Below are 26,644 nucleotides of genomic sequence, written 5' to 3' on the forward strand. Positions count from 1 at the left end.
GGGAGCAGGTCATAAAAACAAGACATGGACAGCAATATGTCCAGTTATGGATTAGTGACGGATCTGTAGCCAATTGTTCTAATGAGAGAAGTACTAAATTCAGCTGACCCTTTGCAGACAAGAACACAAACCAGATGGAATTAGAATTCTCAGGCACATTAAGTATTTCCAAAGGTTGAGAAACGCACCAATAATATGCTAAGAGCCATTCAGACATCATAAACAGACAGATGACAGAGTAATACAGTTATTACATGCTTTGGGAGTACAAATATAATTTACTCATAATGCTGCTAAGGTGACTTTCCTTCTTACAAAGTGGAATTCTTGGAGACGTAGTGGAAAACACTACAGATGTAGGATCTTAATTTGATTACGCTGTTGCAGGAGAACTGTGTTGACATTTCACTTGCCCTGCCTGTGTTCTCTCCATTAATGCAACAAGGCCCCCTGCCCTGACCAGTAATATCCTGCGTTACATTTGGCCTACAGGCTGTTTAGTAACCTAGGGGGGTAGCAGACTAGGCGTAATACGGTAATCTTTATTTAGTCTGGCAGTGTTGATACCCCCTCTGATAAAGCTCTCTGGGCCTGGCGCACTGTAATTGAATGATGTTGTCAAGATTGATGGACGATGTGAAAAAAAAACGTGGGATCAGTTTCATTAAGCCAGCTCAGGCGAAGCGTGCCGCTCTGGGAGGAGGAGCAGAGATTTGCTGCTAGGCAGGGGAATGGCAGAGATATATGCCGCGGTGTTGAAAGAACAAGATGCATTTGCTTTGAATTAAAAATGGTGGACAAACAAAGGTAGAGGTGTATCTGATGTAGATTATAAGATTGGTTTAAAACCTTAAAAAAAGGACAAAATATTTATCTGAACACCTTGGGGTATTTCATGTGTGGCAGATTGGGTCAGTCTGTTTGTGGGAGGTTGTTACAACAGGCAGAGCTTGCTATGTGGAAAGTATTATTCATGGATTGCACTGTTGTCACTAATGGCTGTTTCTAAAAGTAACTGCACATAGCGGCACAGTGACCCTATGCATGATTAAATATACTGTAGGCATCAGCATGCCTCATTAATAACCTCTTCACTACAGTGTAATGTGAAGCAGCATGACTAACTCACTCCTCCATTGTGATTCCAGGCTGAACCCAAAGAGCCGCACCAGTATCCCAACGAGGTATGGACGTGTTCTTCACACCCTTTCGTCACTAACCAATGACACGAATCGCTCACAAATAACAAGATAATTCAGTCAAGATGTGTCTGTGCCATCACAATAACAAATCACCTAGCGTTCTTACCAGTTCCAACTCAATACGTACTGAGCTATAATTCAAATGCACCCTGATCTTTGTTCACAATCAGATATATTATATCGCAGATGTCATCAAACTATGACAACTCTAATCTGATGGGAATTACCATTGTTTACTTGCGTCTGAAACAAAGAACAACCAAGTTCCAGCTGATACTTAGTTCCAGCTGATGCTTAGTTCCAGCTGATGCTTAGTTCCAGCTGATGCTTAGTTCCAGTTGATGCTTAGTTCCAGCTGATACTTAGTTCCAGCTGATGCTTAGTTCCAGCTGATGCTTAGTTCTAGCTGATGCTTAGTTCTAGTTGATGCTTAGTTCCAGTTGATGATTAGTTCTAGCTGATGCTTAGTTCCAGCTGATACTTAGTTCCAGTTGATGCTTAGTTCCAGCTGATGCTTAGTTCCAGCTGATGCTTAGTTCTAGTTGATGCTTAGTTCCAGCTGATGCTTAGTTCCAGCTGATGCTTAGTTCTAGTTGATGCTTAGTTCCAGCTGATGCTTAGTTCCAGCTGATGCTTAGTTCCAGCTGATGCTTAGTTCCAGCTGATGTTTAGTTCCAGCTGATGCTTAGTTCTAGCTGATGCTTAGTTCTAGTTGATGCTTAGTTCCAGCTGATGCTTAGTTCCAGCTGATGCTTAATTCTAGCTGATGCTTAGTTCTAGTTGATGCTTAGTTCCAGCTGATGCTTAGTTCCAGCTGATGCTTAGTTCCAGCTGATGTTTAGTTCCAGCTGATGCTTAGTTCTAGCTGATGCTTAGTTCTAGTTGATGCTTAGTTCCAGCTGATGCTTAGTTCCAGCTGATGCTTAATTCTAGCTGATGCTTAGTTCTAGTTGATGCTTAGTTCCAGCTGATGCTTAGTTCTAGCTGATGCTTAGTTCTAGTTGATGCTTAGTTCCAGTTGATGCTTAGTTCTAGCTGATGCTTAGTTCTAGTTGATGCTTAGTTCCAGCTGATGCTTAGTTTTAACTGATGCTTAGTTCCAGCTGATGCTTAGTTCCAGCTGATGCTTAGTTCCAGCTGATGCTTAGTTTTAGCTAATGCTTAGTTCCAGCTGATGCCTGTATGCAGCCTGTACGGGTTGTCTCACTAGATACTGGATATAGTATAACCACTCCATGTAGTCGCTGACAGTCTAGTCACAGTGGATGTTGTGTATGTGTGTCTCTCAGCCCAGCCTCACCCAGCCCCACCTCACCACGTTCCCCCTCCTGGCCGATGTTCTCCGCACCCTCCAGCCCCCAGCCAGCCTCCTCCACCTCCAGTGACTCCTCCCCCATCAGGTCTGTCACCACGTCCTCCCAACACGCCATCTTCGGTTGCACCTTCTACTCACGATGCCAATTCTGGAGCTTAGCTCCGCCTCACTGCTGCACTCCCTCTGCCCCACCCCCACCACCGTGTATGATCACTGACAGATAGTTCCTGATCACCCTGAGAGGCTTACCCTGTTCACACTATCACGCCAATTTGAATTTTACTATACTAGCTCAGGTTAATTTATTCCTTCCCAGAAACAACGGCAGACGTGTAACCAGGCCAGCGCAGTACATCTCAGCTCAGCTTGGCTCAGTCGTGTGAAGAGTTATAGTAAGGTGTAAGGTGGATCACGGGCTCATCTTTGGTTGATTCAGGATACAGCCAGTCTATCAGACTTCCAAAAATGGTTATGCATGTAGGCAGGAAATTCAGATAAATACCTTGAGTCAGGTCTAGACAGATATACTCCAGATTATAAATACCTTGAGTCAGGTCTAGACAGATATACTCCAGATTATAAATACCTTGAGTCAGGTCTAGACAGATAAACTCCAGATTATAAATACCTTGAGTCAGGTCTAGACAGATATACTCCAGATTATAAATACCTTGAGTCAGGTCTAGACAGATATACTCCAGATTATAAATACCTTGAGTCAGGTCTAGACAGAGTCAGGTCTAGACAGATATACTCCAGATTATAAATACCTTGAGTCAGGTCTAGACAGATATACACCAGATTATAAATACCTTGAGTCAGGTCTAGACAGATATACTCCAGATTATAAATACCTTGAGTCAGGTCTAGACAGATATACTCCAGATTATAAATACCTTGAGTCAGGTCTAGACAGATATACTCCAGATTATAAATACCTTGAGTCAGGTCTAGACAGATATACTCCAGATTATAAATACCTTGAGTCAGGTCTAGACAGATATACTCCAGATTATAAATACCTTGAGTCAGGTCTAGACAGATATACTCCAGATTATAAATACATTGAGTCAGGTCTAGACAGATATACTCCAGATTATAAATACCTTGAGTCAGGTCTAGACAGATATACTCCAGATTATAAATACCTTGAGTCAGGTCTAGACAGACAGATATCAGGTCTAGACAGATATACTCCAGATTATAAATACCTTGAGTCAGGTCTAGACAGATATACTCCAGATTATAAATACCTTGAGTCAGGTCTAGACAGATATACTCCAGATTATAAATACATTGAGTCAGGTCTAGACAGATATACTCCAGATTATAAATACCTTGAGTCAGGTTTAGACAGGTTCAGAATAACCATGGGCCTTTTTTGGGGAGCTGTGTAAATATCTGTCGGATATATAGCATATTCGTTACTGCTTTTTGCTTTACAAGGACACACTTCTTGTAAAGCAAGATGGCTACCTTTGGTGGCAGGTAGCCTAGTGGTTAGAGTGTTGGGCCAGTGACTGAAAGGTTGCTAGATCAAATCCCTGAGCTGACAAGGTAAAAATCTGTTGTTCTGCCCCTGAACAAGGCAGTTAACCCACTGCTCCGAGGCTGTCATTGTAAATAAGAATTTGTTGTTAACTGACTTGCCTAGTTAAATAAAGGATCAAAAATAAAAACTTCATTGTCAAACTGTATAAATGTATTTATACAGTTGATGACTATCAGGGAAAAGTGAATTATAGGCACACAGAGACTTTCCATATGGGAGCGACGATGTTATAAGACACTCTGGTACAGTTGGAGCTTCACCTGTCGTTGCTCCCGACAGTTAGGAGTGGTGGGACACTCAAAGTGCCCAATGTGGTATCCGAGTGAGTTGGATTATAACATGTTATTTTCCCTCCCCCTCTGTAGCGTCCCAGGCAGGCAGGCTAGGGCCCTCTACGCCTGCAAAGCCGAGCACCACTCTGAGCTTTCATTCATCGCAGGGACCACCTTTGAAAATGGTGAGTATGGACCACTGTGACTCTTAAATAACCGTGTCCCAATCCCAAATGGACCCCTAAACCCTACGCCCTGTGCATTTGTGAATATCTGAACGGATTTGGTTGGTATAAACAATATGGTGAGACTTCCAGCTAGCCCATCAGAGAGCAAGGTGGAGCTACTACCAGATTGGTTGCAGCTGTCAAATCCTCTCAGATACCGTGCAGAGGGTGGGAAAATGTGGGATGGTAGACCTATTATTATTATAACACAATACAGTGCATTCAGAAAGTATTCAGACCTCTTGACTTTTCCCACATTTTGTTACGTTACAGCCTTATTCTTAAAATAATTCAATTGTTTTTTCCCCTCATCAATCTACACACAATATCCCATAATGACAAAGCAAAACTGTTTTATTTGTATTTTTTGCTAATTTATTCCAAATAAAACATTGAAATATCACATTTACATACTGTAAGTATTCAGACCCTTTATCAGTACTTTGTTGAAACATATTTGGCAGCAATTACAGCCTTGAGTCTTCTTGAGTATGACGCTACAAGCTTGGCACATCTGTATTTGGGGAGTTTCTCCCGTTCTTCTCTGTAGATCCTCTCATGCTCTGTCAGGTTGGAAGGGGAGCATCGCAGCACAGGTATTCTCAGGTCTTTACGGGGATGTTAGACCGAGTACAAGTCCAGGCTCTGGCTGGGCCAATCAAGGACATTCAGAGACTTGTCCCGAAGCCACTCCTGCGTTGTCTTGGCTGTGTGCTTATGGTCGTTGTCCTGTTGGAAGGTGAACCTTCACCCCAGGCTGAGGTCCTGAGAGCTCTGGTGCAGGTTTCCATCAAGGATCTCTCTGTACTTTGCTCCTTTCATCTTTCCCTCGATCCTATTTATAGTATTTCTGTTTTACTTTGTCATTATGGGGTATTGTGTGTAGATTGATAAGGAACATTTTTTATTTAATTAATTTTAGAATAAAGCTGTAACGTAAGAAAATGTGGAAAAAGTCAAGGGGTCTGAATATTTTCTGAATACATGATATACTGGTCACATGAGAAATTAGCCAGGGGTTTTCTATGACCTCCCTCTCTGCCCTCATCGTCCTCCCTGGTACCAGTGTGTGGTTGAGGAGGAGGAGGAGGAGGAGGAGAGAGCAGAGGTAGCAGGGTGGAGGGCCAGGCTGCCTCACCTCTTCTCTCCTCCAGGGAGGAACCTGATCCTAGCCAAGCCTCCAGGGGCCACAGGTCTCTACTGTTACTTTATCTTAATCACCCCGAAACCTCACCACTCTTAACACTAAGGGCTCTATTCAGCGTTACAGATTACGCGATAGAATACAAATGGAAGAGGTCATCTCTGATTGTGCCGATTTATGCAGTGTTTACCGTGAAAGCAGTCTCCGTTAAAAGCAAGAAACATCACCTTTAAATTTCAATCACGCTGTTGAGCTGAACTTCCGCAATGCTGATTGAATAAAGCCCCAAATCCTATCTCTGTTTTAGTTAAAGCCGTTTTTCTCTGTCCTAATGAAAACAGCTTTCATATTGTTTAAAACGATAACTAAGGGCTCTATTCATTCCGCATCGAGGAAGTTCAGTTTTACAGTGTGTTTGAAATGTAAAGCCAATTTTCGACCTTTATCAGAGACTGCATTCACAGTAAACACTGCATATGTCCGCTCAATGGGAAACCCCCGGAATCTGTAACGCTGTAATGCTTCACGAATCAGGGTGACATTTACTGTAGGCAGAGCAGCCATTTGAGCGAGTTGGGTTATAGATTAAAACTGTTATTAAGTTTTTATGAAATACATTGTGTGAATGTCCAAACCCAGTGTAGCCTGTCTTAGAAGCAGAAGGGTTATAGTGCATGTCTGGTTGGGTCAAGGGTCTGATGATCTGGGAAAAGCAGAGATTAGCAGCGTGGGAATCAGCCACCCAGGTTGCTCAGGTACAGGAAGAAAGAAGAACAATTATTGTATGAGGTCCTGGTCTAAAGTAGTGCACTATATAGGGAATAGGGTCCTGGTCTAAAGTAGCGCACTATATAGGGAATAGGGTCCTGGTCTAAAGTAGCGCACTATATAGGGAATAGGGCCCTGGTGAAAAGTAGTGCACTCTGTATGGGATAGGATGTCATTTGAGGAACACCCTAGGGTCCATAGTGCTCTAGGAAATGTTTCCCTATGCTTTCCCAGCTACAGTTCCCAGCTACAGTTCCCATCTACAGCTCCCATCTACAGCTCCCATCTACAGTTCCCAGCTACAGTTCCCAGCTACAGTTCCCAGCTACAGTTCCCATCTACAGCTCCCATCTACAGCTCCCATCTACAGTTCCCAGCTACAGTTCCCAGCTACAGTTCCCAGCTACAGTTCCCAGCTACAGTTCCCAGCTACAGTTCCTAGCTACCAAAACAAGACTAGGGGCTTTATTCAGTCTGGAAAGCTGATTGCGTGATAGAAATATAAAGGTCATTTCCGATTGGACTGACATATGCAGTGTTTACTGTGAAATTTGATTGCCTTAAAATGTCAATTGCGCTGTAACGCTTAACTTCCGCAATACGGATTGAATAGAACAAGTGAGTTTTCACACTCATTTATGTGCAGAAGTTCTCTTCTCAACTCTCTGAATAAACTGTCAACTCTGAGTAACCTGTCAACTCTCTGAATAGCCTGTCAACTCTCTGAATAGCCTGTCAACTCTGAGTAACCTGTCAACTCTCTGAATAACCTGTCAACTCTCTGAATAACCTGTCAACTCTCTGAATAACCTGTCAACTCTCTGAATAACCTGTCAACTCTCTGAATAACCTGTCAACTCTCTGAAAACCTGTCAACTCTCTGAATAACCTGTCAACTCTCTGAGTAACCTGTCAACTCTCTGAATAACCTGTCAACTCTCTGAATAACCTGTCAACTCTCTGAATAACCTGTCAACTCTCTGAATAACCTGGCAACTCTCTGAATAACCTGGCAACTCTCTGACTAACCTGTCAACTCTGAGTAACCTGTCAACTCTCTGAATAACCTGTCAACTCTCTGAATAACCTGTCAACTCTCTGAATAACCTGTCAACTCTCTGAGCAACCTGTCAACTCTCTGAGTAACCTGTCAACTCTCTGAATAACCTGTCAACTCTCTGAGTAACCTGTCAACTCTCTGAGTAACCTGTCAACTCTGAGTAACCTGTCAACTCTCTGAGTAACCTGTCAACTCTCTGAGTAACCTGTCAACTCTCTGAGTAACCTGTCATTTCTCAGTGCCTATATTTTGTTTATAGGTTTTTTGTTTTAAAAATATAGAAAACACAGACCTATGGACTGATACATTTACAATAATGTATGTAATTGCAATGACCCCTTATGTAAATTGTATCTACAGCCAGCCTGTAATGGAGCTTCATGTTTTCATTGTGGCTTGGGGAATCAATGCTGCTAGGGGTCATCAATGCTGCTAGCGGTCATCAATGCTGCTAGCGGTCATCAATGCTGCTAGGGGTCATCAATGCTGCTAGCGGTCATCAATGCTGCTAGGGGTCATCAATGCTGCTAGGGGTCATCAATGCTGCTAGCGGTCATCAATGCTGCTAGGGGTCATCAATGCTGCTAGCGGTCATCAATGCTGCTAGGGGTCATCAATACTGCTAGGGGTCATCAATACTGCTAGGGGTCATCAATACTGCTAGGGGTCATCAATGCTGCTAGGGGTCATCAATAATGCTAGGGGTCATCAATGCTGCTAGGGGTCACAGTTGCACACTGGGGTCTTGTTCATCTTATACCGCCTTCTCAAGAAGTATGCAGTGGTGTGTGTCACCCCCCTCTGATTCTTCCCATAACCACCAGAGTGCCACTGTCCCAGCTGTCAGTAGCTACTCACCATATTGGTCTCTGCTTTCAAATGAGGAATATCTAATGTTCTGTTGGATAACATGAGAGGCGGTCAACGGTTGAGAACAGCTCAGCTATGTGCATCTGTCTCTCATCCCTCAGTTCATTCCTCCAGGGAGCCAGGCTGGCTGGAAGGCACCCTGGACGGCAGGACGGGCCTGATACCGGAGAACTATGTGGAGTTTGTGTAGTCCTGGATCAGGACTGAACTGGAGAGACCACGCAGCTGCACTGTTTCCCTGCAGCTTATTGGAAGTCTGGAGCACAGAGTGCTCCCTGCTGTGCATGGTCATGAATCTGGAATTCAGCAGCAGACTGTGTGTGTGTGTGTGTGTGTGTGTGTGTGTGTGTGTGTGTGTGTGTGTGTGTGTGTGTGTGTGTGTGTGTGTGTGTGTGTGTGTGTGTGTGTGTGTGTGTGTGTGTGTGTGTGTGTGTGTGTGTGTGTGTGTGTGTATGTGTGTGTGACAGTCCTTAGTTCATTGAATTGCACTGCCACTGCTTTTAGTATCTTCTATTATCAGTTGTTGGAACTTAGGAATATGTTTCCATTTTGGGGTGGGAAAAAAGTAATTGGTCTGAGGTTTGGACTGCTGTCCAACTTCTCTTCCTGTGTACTGCCTGTAGGAACAGGGCGGCTGGTAGCCTAGCGGTTAAGAGCGTTGGCCCAGTAACCCAATGGTCGTTGGTTTGAATCCACAATCTGACTAGATGAAAAGTCTGTTGTGCCCTTGAGCAAGGCACTTAACCCTAATTGCTCTTGTAAATCGCTCTGGAGCGTCTGCTAAAATGTCAAATGTCACAATGAATGGAGTTGACTGTGTGGGGGGCTTTCATCTCTAAATGATAGGGGGGTATTTTTCAGCGAGTATCGCTATAAATGTGAGTGCCTTGCATTGGCAACCCGGTATTCCCCTAGACAAAATAGACCACAGCTGCTGTTGTACCAAACAGTACAGCGGTGGGAGCATATATTAACTCCCGGTTACACACATTTAATAGCTTTTTTAATTAAAAAAAATGGAACTACTGGGTGAAATTGTCTCAAAAAACCTAGAAAGTTAACTGAACTGTTTTCATTAACTGAATTTTTTTTTCTTTTTCTTAACAGGTAAAAAATGTTTTAATGTGAAACTAGACCACTTGTGTTATTTATATACATTTTCAAAGCTGAGATCTGAACTGTATTCTTTTAGAGTGTATTAACATTGTAAATACGTTTGATAAGGTATCATTTTCTAAGTATCACATTTTGTATTGTAGCATATTAACTGATTTGTTTTTTAGCATTTTAGTTGCTACATTTTTTGTGTCATTGATTTCCTGTCCATTGGGAGCCTGAATATTCTTTCTGATCAAATGAATCATGAACAAGGCTGTATAGAAGATAATCTATTAAAGACCAACATTGAACTCGCAGATCTGTCCTAGTTTCTTCATGCGGCAGGGTAGCCTAGGTGGTTAGAGCATTGGACTAGGTTGCAAGTCCAAATCCCCGAGCTGACAAGGTTCAAATCTGTCGTTCTGCCCCTGAACAGGCCGTTAACCCACTGTTCCTAGGCCGTCATTGAAAATAAGAATTTGTTCTTAACTGACTTGCCTAGTTAAATAAAGGTACAAATAAATGTCTCAATGCCTTGGATTTTATAGACCTATTCTGAGCACTGGCATGTCATAATGGATGCCAAGGGAACCCAAAATTTCTTTCCAAGATTATGATTTAAAAAATATATATATATATTTCGTCTGTTTCATAATTTTCCTTCAGTTTACAAAAGGCTGAATGTATATCACAGGAGAAAGCATCCGAGCGAGTGAAAGAGCGCCCCTGTGTCTCTCTACATGTAGGCCATTTATCTGATGCTGTCAGGCCCAAACGAGTATGACATTGTTGCCACCCATAGCTTTGAGCTAAACTGAACGAGCTCAACTGTGTATGGTCCTGGTGCACCAAAAAAAGTGTCAAGAGAAGCCAGCTTTAATTTGGCTTCTATCAAATCCCATCGAGAGCATACGTCAGTGACAGAAAAAAATTGAATTGTTGCATCTCGTTGAGTTGTCCTCCGATGGCCAGCTAGCCAAATTGTCCCTTTCCTAAATTAGCCATGGATGGAAATAGGGATTTAGACTTGTGATTTTCCTTAATTCTCCGTACTGGCCAATGATTATAACGACTATTCTGATCCAACCATTAATTCATACATTGTGCCTCTGGCCTGAGAGGATGGAAGTTGAATATGTAGCTAGATGTAGAATGCTAATGTTAACGAGCTAACGTCCATGAAAGGAAGTTAGGCTAACAAGAATTATAGCCAGGTACCCTAGGACATGAAATTAAAACGTGTACTGTAAGACCGTTTCGTCAACTTGGAAGAGAGGATGGCATTGGCGTTTCTCTACAAGTAGGGTGAGTCAACATGTTTTTCTACTTGCACAAACACAGAGGAATCAGAACCATGGACAGCCACATCATGTTTCGTTTACATTGAACCAAATTGTTTTTGGTATTATTTAGTTGTCACTATATTAGACTAAGCAGAGGTGATTTAATGACATTGAAATTGAAATAGTGTCTTTATAGTTTATAACTGTGTTACTGGACAGAGGTTGCTCTCCTATTTTGTGATGAAACAAAGGTGTGGTATATCACATCCACAGTGATTTTACCCACGCACCGCTACTGGTTCTGAGTAGACAACCCTAATATAACAATTTTCGATATGAAAAAACGTATTCAAAATAAAGGGAATTCCATCTCATTCCGCAGAGGGCCGAGTGTCTGCGTGTTTTTGCTCCCCCTTTGTACTTGATTGATTAAGGCCACTAATTAGTAAAGAACTCCCCATCACCTGGTTGTGTAGGTCTTAATTGAAAGGAAAACCCCACCTTCTGTGGATACATTTGACACCCGTAGTATTGAAGCCAAAACATACCTGGGTTGTATTTGTTATGCACTCATTTTTGTTTTCCGTTGCAAAAGGTTTTGATAAATTGTGCCCAAATAATTTTGACCCTGGCCAAATGAGGATTATGATAACGAAGCTGGCTGATATTAAAATGACAGTTCACCCCAATTAAAAATTGACCTAATCACGGAGGTTGTATAGGGTCAATAATATACCACGGCTAAGGGCTGTTAAGCACAACGCAACTTGGAGTGCCTTCATACATGCCTTAGCTGTGGTACAGTATGTTGGCCATATACTGTACCACAAACCCCTGAGGTGCCTTATTGGTATTAGAAAGTGGTTGCCAAGGTAATTAGTAGAACAGGTAATTAGGTAACTAGTAGAACAGTAAACAAAAGATTTTGCATCATACTGTGATATATTGTCTGATTTCACCACTGTTTTTAGCCAATCAGCATCCAGATCTCAAACTACCCGGTTTATAATGCTCCAGATAACTCCCATCCATGACCTCACAGTGACTTCAAACCAGCTATGTTAGCAACGTAAGCCCTTTCGAAGTTGAACACGGAATAGGCTTACGGTCATTTCTCAAATATTTCCTCAGGTGGTGAACAGGTTCCCAGCTCCAGAAAGTTTGATGGAGTCAAAACATTTTATACACAGTGATATGGAAATTGTCATTTCCTTTGAAGTTCCTGTTAACTTTTATGTCTGATGTCATCCAACAAACAGAGTTAAGAAAAATGTGTCATTCATCAAGACAAATTTGGAGGCCGAAGAAATGACTTGAGAAATGATTGAGCAACCTTTTATTTTATGAACAGGTTTATCTGGAGAAACATTTGATAATCATCTAGGAGGTCGTGAAGTGAAACTAGAGCAACCAGAACTACAGACATTTTAGTCCAACAATCAAATTGGTGAAAATATTGACATTGACAGCGGTAATACAAACTATTTTGTAAACAAATAGACAATGTATATATTCTTTACATTTGGATTACATGTACAGAACTGAAATACAAACAGAACAGACTTTAATGAAAGCCATATACCAGTGAAATATGATCTGCCCTCAATCTTTAAAGATACTATTTGCATGTATTTTATACAGAAAATACTCTCTCAACCAGTATGAGGTTGAGATGAGGTAGTGAATTAACATATATTTGTAGATTCTTGTAGGCCGTTTTTGTGGTTCGTAGACCAAAACAAATCACTCTGAAATGAGGCAGGTCAATATTTAGTGTTTGCAGTGAAAAACTACAATTTCTTTTCTTTCACTGCAAAGACTTGAGTACAGACCTACCTCCTTTCCTATTTATTATGAAACGTGGTAGTGCAAATTCTCTGGTAGATTACTTTCACACAAATATCTTTTTTTAAATCTATTTTTAAATGACTGGTTAATCCTCACAGCACTATACAAGAGACCAAAGCCTAGACCATTACAAAATATATTTAAAAATAGGTACTATAATTGGATAATAAGTGCTACTGTAAATGTAACTGGCTGCTTGAATACTTCTGATCTCTCTGCTTTGGCAACTCTGTTGCACTATACAAAATATACTCCAGTCCTTCATCCCCTCCCAAAACCCACATTTTCTAAAACAAAGTGGTCTTTCATATAATCTTTCCCATTGATTTATAGAATTTATATTTAGTCAGACAACATATTAACACTTTCTAAGTACATATGCAATACATTTATCTTTGTCAAACACAAACCAACAGAAAAATAAAACAATTACTGTCTTACTCATCAAATGCACAAAAAGACAGTAAAATTATTCATATCAAAGAGGATCAAACTGATATTCAAAATTACTGAAAATAGTTTTAAAAGAAATCCATTTTCAAAAGCATTGACAGTTAAGTTTTCCTGAATTTAAACCCACATTTTTATATGGCTCTCTGTCTCCCTTTCGCAAGGCCTTAAGTGAAACTTGTTTGAAAACAAACAAAAAAACATTTGTATAGGAATATACAGGTATTCTGTCAAAAGTTGTCATGAAACATGTATTAATCAAAACTTCAGGGGATGTTACCCTATATGTACGTACATCTACGGCAATACAGTGATCATTAGGATATGATCAAGCTGGCTTGACCAATCGAAGACCAGAACAGAGACAGTCCTCTAACACTACGTGAAAGTAAACCAAAATATGTCAATCTCCCCCCCAAAACACGCGCAGAGAGCAATCACCAGGGGATCCATCTCACGTGGTCATTCCAGCAGTCTGACTGAAAGGATGACTACATGAGGTAGTTAGACCACATGGCTGCCATTGTTAACAATCCTGGCATAATGATTACGAAGAAGGAGCTTAGAAGTTAGAATAAGGCCAAGTAGAAAGCCTTATAGCAATGATTCTGCACTTGCACTCCAAAAGCCATTTTACTTTGGGCTTTTACATGGCATAAGCTGGTGTGTGGCGATTACCTCAAGAGAGAGAGAATGACTTGTAGCGGGGACGGCGAACTTCCTTTTCACAGGGAAATGTGCAGGTCACCATACTTTGATAGCATTACAAAACACCATTGCAAGTTCAAGAGTCTCAGAGTACAAGTATACAAAATGGCTTGAAAACATTTACATGATCTAGTGAACAACAATCAATACTTGTATTCCTCTTTTAGCTGGTGTACTTATTATTTTTACCCAATAATATTTTTTATAAAATGAGCACCCTGAAGCATAGAATAACAATGCTTGGACAGCAAAACAATGACACAGTTCTGGTTTGGCACTAGTATAATACATACAGGTGGTGGTAAAAGGGGCCAAACTGAAGAGCTTGTGACATTTTACAGAATTTGCAACTCCCAGAGAATAGTGACTGTGCGTATGCTCTCAAACTCAGCTTCACGCATCATAAGAAATAGGGTTTGACAACTTTGAAATAAATACATCCGTTTTCATATCATACTTGTTCAGGTCATTACTTTCTGTCTTTTTTGCTCACTCTCTCACTCACAGACAATCATTAGCCACTGCTGCAAACTCCCATCCCCCTGTAGTAACCAAAAATATAGAGATTTTATATTTGAGATTCTTCAAAGTAGCCACACTTTGCCTGGATGACAGCTTTGCACACTCTTGACATTCTCTCAACCTGATTTTCACTGGTATATATATATTTTTTTTTAGAAAATAGTAAAAAATAAAGAAAAACCCTGGACTGACTAAGTGTGTCAACTTTTAACTGGTACTGTAAAGGTTGAACTGATGTTTCACCTATAACAAATGTGAATCTTTTTTCCCCACTGTTGAATTATGACATTCTGTATGTGACATAAGCCCAGACATGGGCAGGAACCAAATTCTCCTTATGAATAATTAATACCACAAAGCATTATTGATGCTTTTGAGTATAACAACTACCGAAAGGTTGTGGAGAATGAAATTGGACATAAATGTGGGATTACCTTACATAAGGAGCTCACTCTCGCTAGGTCACTTCTGGGGATCATTAAGAGGCCCACTTGAGAAAAGAAACATGACTGTTAAGAGAACAGAAACTACCATTGTGATTAACAGATAGAAATGCATACAAAAGTGTTTATATTAGATTCCTATGCAAAATACTTGCTTTTGACAGTTTGAGAAGAATAGCTATAGACAGTCTGCAAAGCTAAACCAAAAAAAGGCACGTTTTCCCTTTTCTGATAATCTTGTGTAAAAAAAACAAAAAAACAGCCAGTGTGTGCATGCATAAAATCAATTCAAAATATGAATCTCTTTTCATTGGTAAAATTTGATTCCTCCAATCTCACAATAATCTACTGTTATGAAGTGATTCACGGTCTAAACACGACTCCAGAACAGTTTTTGTTTGATTCAGAAGGGTCAGTCTAGGTTGTGACCTGTCGCTCGGTCACTGTGTCATTCTCCTTTGCAAGTTCTATTTCTCCACCGGAGTCCTCTGGAAACCGATTCAGGAGCATGCTCTCTCTACATTAATCCGTACTGGTGGGGGTCCTGGGCCATCTGCAGGGAAAATAGGCGGGGCTGGCTGGCAGGCGGGCGGGCGAGAGGACGGAAGGCAGGGGAGGCTGGGGTTTTAAGGCATTGTGTCATGGTTTAAGGCATGAAACAGAAGTGGCTTGACGCTCCCATCTTTGAATTTCGGTAACTGGTTGCTGATGATCTCAGCCAGCATCTCCGGGAACTCCACGCTCAGGGATTTATTCACAAATGTGTAGAAACAGATCTGCAGGAGGCCCCCCACCATCTGTGGAAACAACAGGGTATTTTTTAGCGGTCTTTCACTAGGCGCAGATTGGCAACAACAGAGCAACATGCAAGGGTGCTTAGCTACTGTTTGGTACAGTGCACAGTGTCAAGCCATCTTTCACATTGATAGCATAGCTGGAAAAGGAAGCTTGTGACACATTCTAATGAGCTCTTCTAACTCAAGAGGTTGACAAATACACATAGAACAACAACAGTGCAGTCTCAACTGCTCATCATGCATACTGGAACTCTGTAACAGGTTGATTTGTTGGTATGTTGACCAGTAGAAGATGTAATATGTGTGTGTGTGTTGTGGATGGGGATACTCTTTCATTGTATTTATTTAGGCAGGATAGGCCAAGCAGTAACACTTTCCATTGTTTACCAGGAAGTCCTGGGTTCCATAAGTCCCTGGAAAACAGTGGCATGTGTTGCTGAATGGTGTTGTGTTGCTGTGTGAGCAGGCTGGGTTCAGCCTCAGTCTCACCTCTTGCATGGAGTCCAATAGCTTAGTAAGTTGATAGAACCTCTGCCAGTTCTGGCTGGAGTTCTCTTCCCGCTTGACGATGGCCTTCCCCAGCTCCTTGATGTAGGTCATGCGGATCTCATCAAACACAGCCTGGCTCTTCAATCCATCCTTTGGTACTGTAAGCACAAACGAAGGAGGGCGGGAGGGAGGGAGTAAAACATACAAACAATATTTTACACATCATGCATTTAAGGCAGTGTATGTCAATATAGTACTTACGTCATTACAAAAAAGCCATAATGAAAAGCTTGGGATGTAACCTCAATCCGTCTACCAACATTCACGCTAGACAATCTGACCTACAGCTAGGCTCGGTAAGGAAGGAGTCTCTTTTGACCCAGAGTCTCCTAGTCTGAACACTGCCCATTATCCTGTCACTACGGTCTCATACACACCACCCACCCCTTCCATATCAACCACAATTAGGTCAATGGAAAATATTCAGAACCACAGGTAACGTCAATGGGTTTTATGCCGTCCCATTCTTCCCTGATGAGAGCCAGACGAAGGATCTACCGTGGACTGCAGGCTTCTGGGATCTTGGAATTAGGCCCAGGCAAAACCGCACTCAATGGATATTATGCAAAACAACATAGGTGGGAAATTGTCAAATACTCTCCAATTGTCTTATCAGATGAGAAATACAGTGGGGAGAACAAGTATTTGATAACCTGCAAAATCGGCAGTGTTTCGTACTTACAAGGCATGTTTATTTATTTATCCGTTATTTTACCAGGTAAATTGACTGAGAACACGTTCTCATTTGCAGCAACGACCTGGGGAATAGTTACAGGGGAGAGGAGGGGGATGAATGAGCCAATTGTAAACTGGGGATTATTAGGTGACTGTGATGGTTTGAGGGCCAGATTGGGAATTTAGCCAGGACACCGGGGTTAACACCCCTACTCTTACGATAAGTGCCATGGGATCTTTAATGACCTCAGAGAGTCAGGACACCCATTTAACGTCCCATCCAAAAGACGGCACCCGACACAGAGCAATGTCCCTAATCACTGCCCTGGGGCATTGGGATATTGTTATAGACCAGAGGAAAAAGTGCCTCCAACTGGCCCTCCAACACCACTTCCAGCAGCATCTGGTCTCCCATCCAGGAACTGACCAGGACCAACCCTGCTTAGCTTCAGAAGCAAGCCAGCAGTGGTATGCAGGGTGGTATGCTGCTGGCATGTAAACGTCTATTTTTATCATAGGGACACTTCAACTGTGAGAGACGGAATCTAAAACAAAAAAAACAGAAAATCACAATTCCGGCTCTCAGAGACCTGTTCGATTTTCTTTAAGAAGCCCTCCTGTTCTACACTCATTACCTGTATTAACTGCACCTGTTTGAACTCGTTACCTGTATAAAATACACATGTCCACACACTCAAACAGACTCCAACCTCTCCACAATGGCCAAGACCAGAGAGCTGTGTAAGGACATCAGGGATAAAATTGTAGACCTGCACAAGGCTGGGATAGGCTACAGGACAATAGGCAAGCAGCTTGGTGAGAAGGCAACAACTGTTGGCGCAATTATTAGAAAATGGAAGAAGTTCAAGATGACGGTCAATCACCCTCGGTCTGGGGCTCTATGCAAGATCTCAACTCGTGAGGCATCAATGATCATGAGGAAGGTGAGGGCTCAGCCCAGAACTACATGGCAGGACCTGGTCAATGACCTGAAGAGAGCTGGGACCACAGTTTCAAAGAAAACCATTAGTAACACACTACGCCGTCATGGATTAAAATCCTGCAGCGCACGCAAGATCCCCCTGCTCAAGCCAGTGCATGTCCAGGCCCATCTGAAGTTTGCCAATGACCATCTGGATGATCCAGAGGAGGAATGGGTGAAGGTCATGTGGTCTGATGAGACAAAAATAGAGCTTTTTGGTCTAAACTCCACTCGCCGTGTTTGGAGGAAGAAGAAGGATGAGTACAACCCCAAGAACACCATCCCAACTGTGAAGCATGGAGGTGGAAACATAATTTTGGGGGGATGCTTTTGTGCAAAGGGGACAGGACGACTGCACCGTATTGAGGGGAGGATGGATGGGGCCATGTATCGTGAGATCTTGGCCAGCAACCTCCTTCCCTCAGTAAGAGCATTGAAGATGGGTCGTGGCTGGGTCTTCCAGCATGACAACAACCCGAAACATACAGCCAAGGAAACTAAGAAGCATCTCAAGGTCTTGGAGTGGCCTAGCCAGTCTCCAGACCTGAACCCAATAGAAAATATTTGGAGGGAGCTGAAAGTCCGTATTGCCCAGCGACAGCCCCGAAACCTGAAGGATCTGAAGAAGGTCTGTATGGAGGAGTGGGCCAAAATTCCTGCTGCAGTGTGTACAACCCTGGTCAAGAACTAAAGTAAACCTATGATCTCTGTAATTCAAACAAAGGTTTCTGTACCAAATATTAAGTTCTGCTTTTCTGATGTATCAAATACTTACGTCATGCAATAACATGCAAATTAATTACTTAAAAATCATACAATATGATTTTCTGGATTTTTGTTTTAGATTCCATCTCTCACAGTTGAAGTGTACCTATGATAAAAATTACAGACCTCTACATGCTTTGTACATGTTGCAAGTAGGAAAACTTGCAAAATGGGCAGTGTATCAAATACTTGTTCTCCCCACTGTACAAATTGGCTTGCCCCTGGTATACTCTTTTTGGTTTGGATATAGTGAGGTTATTTTCCAAACATAGAAGAGAATAATGCCGTAATGACGCCACGTAAAATGTTGCGCTACACGTGCAACACAGCATTCATAACCTAGCCCACAATATCTGCTGTGTGGATCAAGCAGTCAACAAGTCGAGCAGTCATTTGAAAGGGTAAGAAAATTTCAGCGAGACAACTCAAAAGGCGAAATCCATTAAAGCCAAGATAATGGAATTCATTTTTCTTGACAATCAAGCGTTCTCTCATGGGTGATGTTGGCTTTCGCTGCCTGGTCGAGCACCGGTACACACTACCAAGTGCGCTATTTTTCAGATGTTGCCCTACCGGAGTTACACAGTAATAGCGTCACTGCTATTAGCTTCAAGACATACATACTATGGAACGCTGTTTGGGTCTTTGCGTGTCAAAAAAGATACAGTAGCACTGTCAAAGCTTTTTAAAAAGTCTGCAAACAAGCAAACACCGGCCACGAATTATGTGTTTACATTATCGCATTGGTAATAAAGCATCATTTGTTTGACCGCAACTTCTGGGGTAGCTTATTCTTAGCAATGATTTAGGAATCCTTGTGAGTAAGTATTAGCTAGGTTGCTACTTGTTGTTCACCTATTGAAATTGAACTTCAGTTCATGAAAATAAATAGCGAGCCAGATAGCCAAAGCTAACGTTATAAATAGCCAGCTAGCTTCATCTGGCTAGTGGGGCTTGACTGGACTTGGTTGTGAAGCTATCCACAATAAGGATTAGGCACAAGAGTGAAATTTGCAGTTTGCCTTCAAAATAAAAGTATGTCATTGACAGTGATGCAAATGAATACAAATAGTAGAATTATGCCATAGTTTTATTTTGAAGGCTAACCGCAGTCTACTATTGTGGCTAATTCTTATTGTGGCTAGCTTCACATAGATGGGTCATTAATCCATTAATCCGCGAGACAACTTTACCAGCATCATAGCATACGTATCGATGTTTAGATGAAAGTGTTATCAATCTGTAATAACTATCAAAAAAACTTAATGAACGTGTTACATGTGACGTACAGTCATATTTCAGGTCCTTTTTGGTCAACAAGCTTATTTGACAAGTCAAATAGTCTACTGGTCATTGTTTTCTTTTTGACACGCAAAGACCCAAAAGGCGTTCCATAGAAATCCTGGTTGAGAATGAAAATACTGAACGAACAAACAACGAAACAGCACAGCAAGTAAGTGAAAGAAATATGTTTTGATTATGTTTTACTGGTAATGGGGACATAGGTAAATGCCAACAAAATACATTTTTTTTGTCAGTGTGGTGTGTATGTAACCTTTTTAATTGGCAAGTCAGTTGAGAACAAATTCTTATTTACAATGACGGCCTACCCCGGACGACGCTGTGCCAATTGTGCGCCGCCCTATGGGACTCCCAATCACAGCCGGATGTGATGCAGCCTGGATTCGAACTAGGGACTGTAATGGCGCCTCTTGCACTGAGATGCCGTGCCTTAGACCGCTGCATCCATGTGTGTGTGTTAACTATTTAACTGTACTAGAATGCTTAAAAGGCTGCTAAGATGTTTTATATTGGTTATCGGTATCGGGTTTTTTGGCAAGGAAAATATTGTATATCGGTATCGGCCAAAAATGTCATCAAATCCAAATAACATTTTATTTGTCACATACACATGGTTAGCAGATGTTAATGCGAGTGTAGTGAAATGCTTGTGCTTCTAGTTCCGACCATGCAGTAATATCTAACAAGTAATCTAACCTAACAATTTCACAAGTGTAAAGGAATGAATACGAATATGTACATACAAATATATGAATGAGTGATGGCCGAACAGCATAGGCAAGATGCAGTAGATGGTATAGAGTACAGTGCATACATATGAGATGAGTAAAGTAGGGTATGTAAACATCATATAAACTGGCATTGTTTAAAGTGGCTAGTGATAACTTTATTACAAAAATAATTCCATTATTAAAGTGGCTAGAGTTGAGTCAGTATGTTGGCAGCAGCCACAATGTTAGTGATGGCTGTTTAACAGTCTGATGGCCTTGAGATAGAAGCAGTTTTTCAGTCTCTCGGTCCCCGCTTTGATGCACCTGTACTGACCTCACCTTCTGGATGATCGCAGGGTGAACAGGCAGTGGCTCGGGTGGTTGTTGTCCTTGATGATCTTTTTGGCCTTCCTGTGACATCGGGTGGTGTAGGTGTCCTGGAGGGCAGGCAGTTTGCCCCCGGTGATTCGTTGTGCAGACCTCACTACTCTCTGGAGAGCCTTACAGTTATGGGCAGAGCAGCTGCCGTACCAGGCGGTGATACAACCCGACAGGATGCTCTCGATTGTGCATCTGTAAAAGTTTTTGGTGACCTCCTGAGGTTGAATAGGCGCTGCTGCGCCTTGTTCGCCACGCTGTCTGTGTGGGTGGACCATTTCAGATTGTCCGTGATGTGTACGCCAAGGAACTTAAAACTTTCCACCCTCTCCACTGTCCCGTCAATGTGGATAGGGGGGTGCTGTTTCCTGAAGTCCACGATCATCTCCTTTGTTTTGTTGACATTGAGTGTGAGGTTATTTTCCTGAAACCATACTCCGAGGGCCCTCACCTCCTCCCTGTAGGCAGTCTCATCGCTGTTGGTAATCAAGCCTACCACTGTAGTGTCGTCTGCAAACTTGATGATTGAGTTGGAGGCATGCATGGCTACGCAGTCGTGGGTGAACAGGGAGTACAGGAGAGGGCTGAGAATGCACCCTTGTGGACCCAGTGTTGAGGATCAGTGGGGTGGAGATGTTGTTACCTACCATCACCACCTGGGGGGTGGCCGTCAGGAAGTCCAGGACCCAGTTGCACAGGGCGGAGTCGAGTTTGGAGGGTACTATTTATTTATTTTATTTCACCAGGTAGGCTAGTTTAGAACAAGTTCTAATTTACAACTGCGACCTGGCCAAGATAAAGCATAGCAGTGTGAACAGACATCAACACAGAGTTACACATGGAGTAAACAATAAACAAGTCAATAACACAGTAGAAAAAAAGGAAAGAAAAGAGTCTATATACATTGTGTGCAAAAGGCATGAGGAGGTAGGCGAATAACTACAATTTAGCAGATTAACACTGGAGTGATAAATGATCAGATGGTCATGTGCAGGTAGAGATACAGGTGTGCAAAAGAGCAGAAAAGTAAATAAATAAAAACAGTATGGGGATGAGGTAAGTAAATTGGGTGGGATATTTACCGATGGACTATGTACAGCTGCAGCGATCGGTTAGCTGCTCAGATAGCAGATGTTTAAAGTTGGTGAGGGAGATAAGTCTCTAACTTCAGCGATTTTTGCAATTCGTTCCAGTCACAGGCAGCAGAGAACTGGAAGGAAAGGCGTTGGCTTTAGGGATGATCAATGAGATACACCTGCTGGAGCGCGTGCTACAGGTGGGTGTTGCCATCGTGACCAGTGAACTGAGATAAGGCGGAGCTTTACCTAGCATGGACTTGTAGATGACCTGGAGCCAGTGGGTCTGGCGACGAATATGTAGCAAGGGCCAGCCGACTAGAGCATACAGGTCGCAGTGGTGGGTGGTATAAGGTGCTTTAGTAACAAAACGGATGGCACAGTGATAAACTGCATCCAGTTTGCTGAGTAGAGTATTGGAAGCTATTTTGTAGATGACATCGCCGAAGTCGAGGATCGGTAGGATAGTCAGTTTTACTGGCGGCGTGAGTGAAGGAGGCTTTGTTGCAAAATAGAAAGCAGGCTCTAGATTTGATTTTAGGTTGGAGATGTTTGATATGAGTCTGGAAGGAGAGTTTACAGTCTAGCCAGACTCCTAGGTACTTATAGATGTCCACATATTCTAGGTCGGAACCATCCAGGGTGGTGATGCTAGTCGGCCGTGCGGTGCAGGCAGTGAACGGTTGAAAAGCATGCATTTGGTTTTACTAGCGTTTAAGAGCAGTTGGCAGCCACGGAAGGAGTGTTGTATGGCATTGAAGCTCGTTTGGAGGTTAGATAGCACAGTGTCCAAGGAAGGGCCAGAAGTATACAAAATGGTGTCGTCTGCGTAGAGGTGGATCAGGGAATCGCCCGTAGCAAGAGCAACATCATTGATATATACAGAAAAGGGTCGGCCCGAGAATTGAACCCCGTGGCACCCCCATAGAGACTGCCAGAGGACTGGACAACATGCCCTCCGATTTGACACACTGTCTGCAAAGTAGTTGGTGAACCAGGCAAGGCAGTCATTAGAAAAACCGAGGCTACTGAGTCTGCTGATAACAATATGGTGATTGACAGAGTCGAAAGCCTTGGCCAGGTCGATGAAAATGGCTGCACAGTACTGTCTTTTATCGATGGCGGTTATGATATCGTTTAGTACCTTGAGTGTGGCTGAGGTGCACCCGTGACCGGCTCGGAAACCAGATTGCACAGCGGAGAAGGTACGGTGGGATTCGAGATGGTCAGTGATCTGTTTGTTGACTTGGCTTTCGAAGACCTTAGATAGGCAGGGCAGGATGGAATATAGATCTGTAACAGTTTGGGTCCAGGGTGTCTCCCCCTTTGAAGAGGGGGATGACTGCGGCAGCTTTCCAATCCTTGGGGATCTCAGACGATATGAAAGAGAGATTGAACAGGCTGGTAATAGGTGTTGCGACAATGGCGGCGGATAGTTTCAGAAATAGAGGGTCCAGATTGTCAAGCCCAGCTGATTTGTATGGGTCCAGGATTTGCAGCTCTTTCAGAACATCTGCTATCTAGATTTGGGTAAAGGAGAAGCTGGGGAGGCTTGGGCGAGTAGCTGCGGGTGGGGGGCAGAGCTGTTGGCCGAGGTTGGAGTAGCCAGGAGGAAGGCATGGCCAGCCGTTGAGAAATGCTTGTTGAAGTTTTCAATTATCATGGATTTATCGGTGGTGACCGTGTTACCTAGCCTCAGTGCAGTGGGCAGCTGGGAGGAGGTGCTCTTGTTCTCCATGGACTTTACAGTGTCCCAGAACTTTTTGGAGCTACAGGATGCAAATTTCTTCTTGAAAAAGCTGGCCTTTGCTTTCCTGACTGACTACGTGTATTCGTTCCTGACTTCCCTGAACAGTTGCATATCACGGGGGCTATTCGATGCTATTGCAGTCCGCCACAGGATGTTTTTGTGCTGGTCGAGGGCAGTCAAGTCTGGAGTGAACCAAGGGCTATATCTGTTCTTAGTTGTGCATTTTTTGAACGGAGCATGCTTATCGAAGATGGTGAGGAAGTTACTTTTAAAGAATGACCAGGCATCCTCAACTGACAGGATGAGGTCAATATCCTTCCAGGATACCCGGGCCAGGTCGATTAGAAAGGCCTGCTCACAGAAATGTTTTAGGGAGCGTTTGACAGTGATGAGGGGTGGTCGTTTGACTGCGGACCCGTAGCGGATACAGGCAATGAGGCAGTGATCGCTGAGATCCTGATTGAAGACAGCAGAGGTGTATTTGGAGGGCCAGTTGGTCAGGATAACGTCTATGAGGGTGCCCTTGTTTACAGATGTAGGGTTGTACCTGGTGGGTTCCTTGATGATTTGTGTGAGATTGAGGGCATCTAGCTTAGATTGTAGGACTGCCGGGGTGTTAAGCATATCCCAGTTTAGGTCACCTAACAGAACAAACTCTGAAGCTAGATGGGGGGCGATCCATTCACAAATGGTGTCCAGGGCCGGTAGCAGGCGGGGGGTCGGTAGCAGGCGGCAACAGTGAGAGACTTATTTCTGGAGAGATTTTTTTTAATTGGAAGTTCGAACTGTTTGGGTATGGACCTGGAAAGTATGACATTACTTTGCAGGCTATCTCTGCAGTAGACTGCAACTCCTCCCCCTTTGGCAGTTCTATCTTGACGGAAAATGTTATAGTTTGGTATGGAAATCTCAGAATTTTTGGTGGCCTTCCTAAGCCAGGAATCAGACACGGCAAGGACATCAGGGTTGGCAGAGTGTGCTAAAGCAGTGAGTAAAACAAACTTAGGGAGGAGGCTTCTGATGTTGACATACATGAAACCAAGGCTTTTTCGATCACAGATGTCAACAAATGAGGGTGCCTGGGGACATGCAGGGTCTGGGTTTACCTCCACATCACCCGCGGAACAGAGGAGGAGTAGGATGAGGGTGCGGCTAAAGGCTATCAAAACTGGTCGCCTAGAGCGTTGGGGACAAGGAGCAGATTTCTGGGCGTGGTAGAATATATTCAGGGAATAATGCGCAGACAGGGGTATGGTGGGGTGCGGGTACAGCAGAGGTAAGCCCAGGCACTGGGTGATGATAAGAGAGGTTGTGTCTCTGGACATGCTGGTTGTAATGGGTGAGGTCACCGCATGTGTGGGAGGTGGGACAAAGGAGATATCAGAGGTATGAAGAGTGGAACTAGGGGCTCATTGTAAACTAAAACAATGCTAACTAACCTGAACAACAGTATAGAATGCATATTGACATTTGAGAGACATACAGCGAGGCATAAAGTAATCGCAGGTGTTGATTGGGAGAGCTAGCTAAAACAACAGGTGAGACAACAACAGCTAATCAGCTAACACAACAACAGCAGGTAAAATGGTGATGACTAGGCAGAGAGGGTCGGATTAACTACACACAGAGCCTGAATTCGCGGCTGGGGCCGACAGATAAAAATAAATAAACAGAATGGAGTACCGTGATTAATGGACAGTCCAGCAGGCATCAGCTATGTAGCCAAGTGATCATAGTGTCCAGGGGGCAGCAGTAGATGGAACAGGGAAGCTGCCACTACGTTAGCATGTGGGCGACACGGCATTTAAAGTTAGTAGCCCGGGGATAGTAGGAGCGTCTGCTCCGACGGAGGCCGGTTGAAGGCACAGCGGATGGAGTATTCGTCGGCAGACCAGTTGTGGTGGTGCGGAGGGGTGCCGTGTTGACAGAGAATCCAAGCCAGATGGCGAAAGAGGTATTGTAGAACTTAGTTTGTTAGCCGGGAGATGCGCCTGGCTCACGGCTAACACAGCTAACTGGTGCTAGCTTCTTGGCAGTGGCATTAGCCACTATAGCCAATCGGTAGCAGCGGTGATCCGGTGCCAAGGTCCAGAGTTTACAGCAAGGATCTGGTGGAGTATTGGGCTCTAGCCGTGTATGAGTGGGGTTCGGGTGAACAGCTGAAAAATTTAAAATAATAGCGATTCCGTATCACATTGGGTGAGGCAGGTTACCGGAATGTATAATCAAATTAAAAATCAAAAAGAGATTGAAAATAAATTGAAATATAAATACAAAAAAATACAAAAAGTACACGAGAGGACAAACAAACACGTCTTCACTGCTACGCCATCTTGGGATCACTATGGTGTTAAATGCTGAGCTGTAATCGATGAACAGCATTCTTACATAGGTATTCATCTTGTCCAGATGGGTTAAGGCAGTGTGCAGTGTGATTGCGTCGTCTGTGGACCTATTGGGGCGGTAAGCAAATTGGAGTGGGTATTGGATGTCAGGTAGGGTGGAGGTGATATGGTCCTTGACTAGTCTCACAAAGCACTTCATGATGACGGAAGTGAGTGCTACAGGGCGGTAGTCATTTAGCTCCGTTACCTTAGCTTTCTTGGGAACAGGAACAATGGTGGCCCTCATATCGGTGAATCACAACTAACAGGAGATATGTCTATAGGTGGGTAGTTACACTTCTCAAAGGTCACTGAATTGGTGCAACTTGGTCAGATTGAGGGATTTCACCATTTTTGGATTGTATGGATTTAAACAATGACTATACATTGTACAACGCTCCACAATATGTATATAAAATATGGAACAGACGTTTTTTTTTCCTGTGACTGAGGAGCGGATTTTAGCGGAGCGGTTGAAAGGGACGTGGAGCGTTGGAGCGCTCCATAAGCGGGA

At 43.1% G+C, this 26,644-nt stretch overlaps 2 protein-coding genes across 6 annotated transcripts in view; one reads left to right on the forward strand and one right to left on the reverse strand.

The window, feature by feature from the left end:
• The window catches only part of LOC115124098 (rho GTPase-activating protein 26-like), a 244,439-nt gene extending 234,614 nt beyond the window's left edge, over nt 1–9,825 (forward strand). The window contains 4 exon segments of the mRNA XM_065023899.1: nt 1,149–1,184; nt 2,492–2,602; nt 4,435–4,526; nt 8,512–9,825. Coding sequence (XP_064879971.1) covers nt 1,149–1,184; nt 2,492–2,602; nt 4,435–4,526; nt 8,512–8,600 — 328 coding nt within the window. The 3' untranslated portion in view covers nt 8,601–9,825.
• Nucleotides 9,826–12,112: 2,287 nt separating this feature from the next.
• Nucleotides 12,113–26,644, reverse strand: part of LOC115136214 (glucocorticoid receptor) — a 111,233-nt gene continuing 96,701 nt past the window's right edge. For all 5 annotated transcript variants that reach the window (XM_029671789.2, XM_029671787.2, XM_065023901.1 and 2 more), the window contains 2 exons: nt 16,049–16,206; nt 12,113–15,559 (listed from right to left, as the gene is read on the reverse strand). In XM_029671789.2, coding sequence (XP_029527649.1) covers nt 15,389–15,559; nt 16,049–16,206 — 329 coding nt within the window. In that variant the 3' untranslated portion in view covers nt 12,113–15,388. The remainder of the gene's footprint in view (nt 15,560–16,048; nt 16,207–26,644) is intronic.

Source organism: Oncorhynchus nerka, linkage group LG10, assembly GCF_034236695.1.
Source record: "Oncorhynchus nerka isolate Pitt River linkage group LG10, Oner_Uvic_2.0, whole genome shotgun sequence".
NCBI classification, from domain to species: domain Eukaryota; kingdom Metazoa; phylum Chordata; class Actinopteri; order Salmoniformes; family Salmonidae; genus Oncorhynchus; species Oncorhynchus nerka.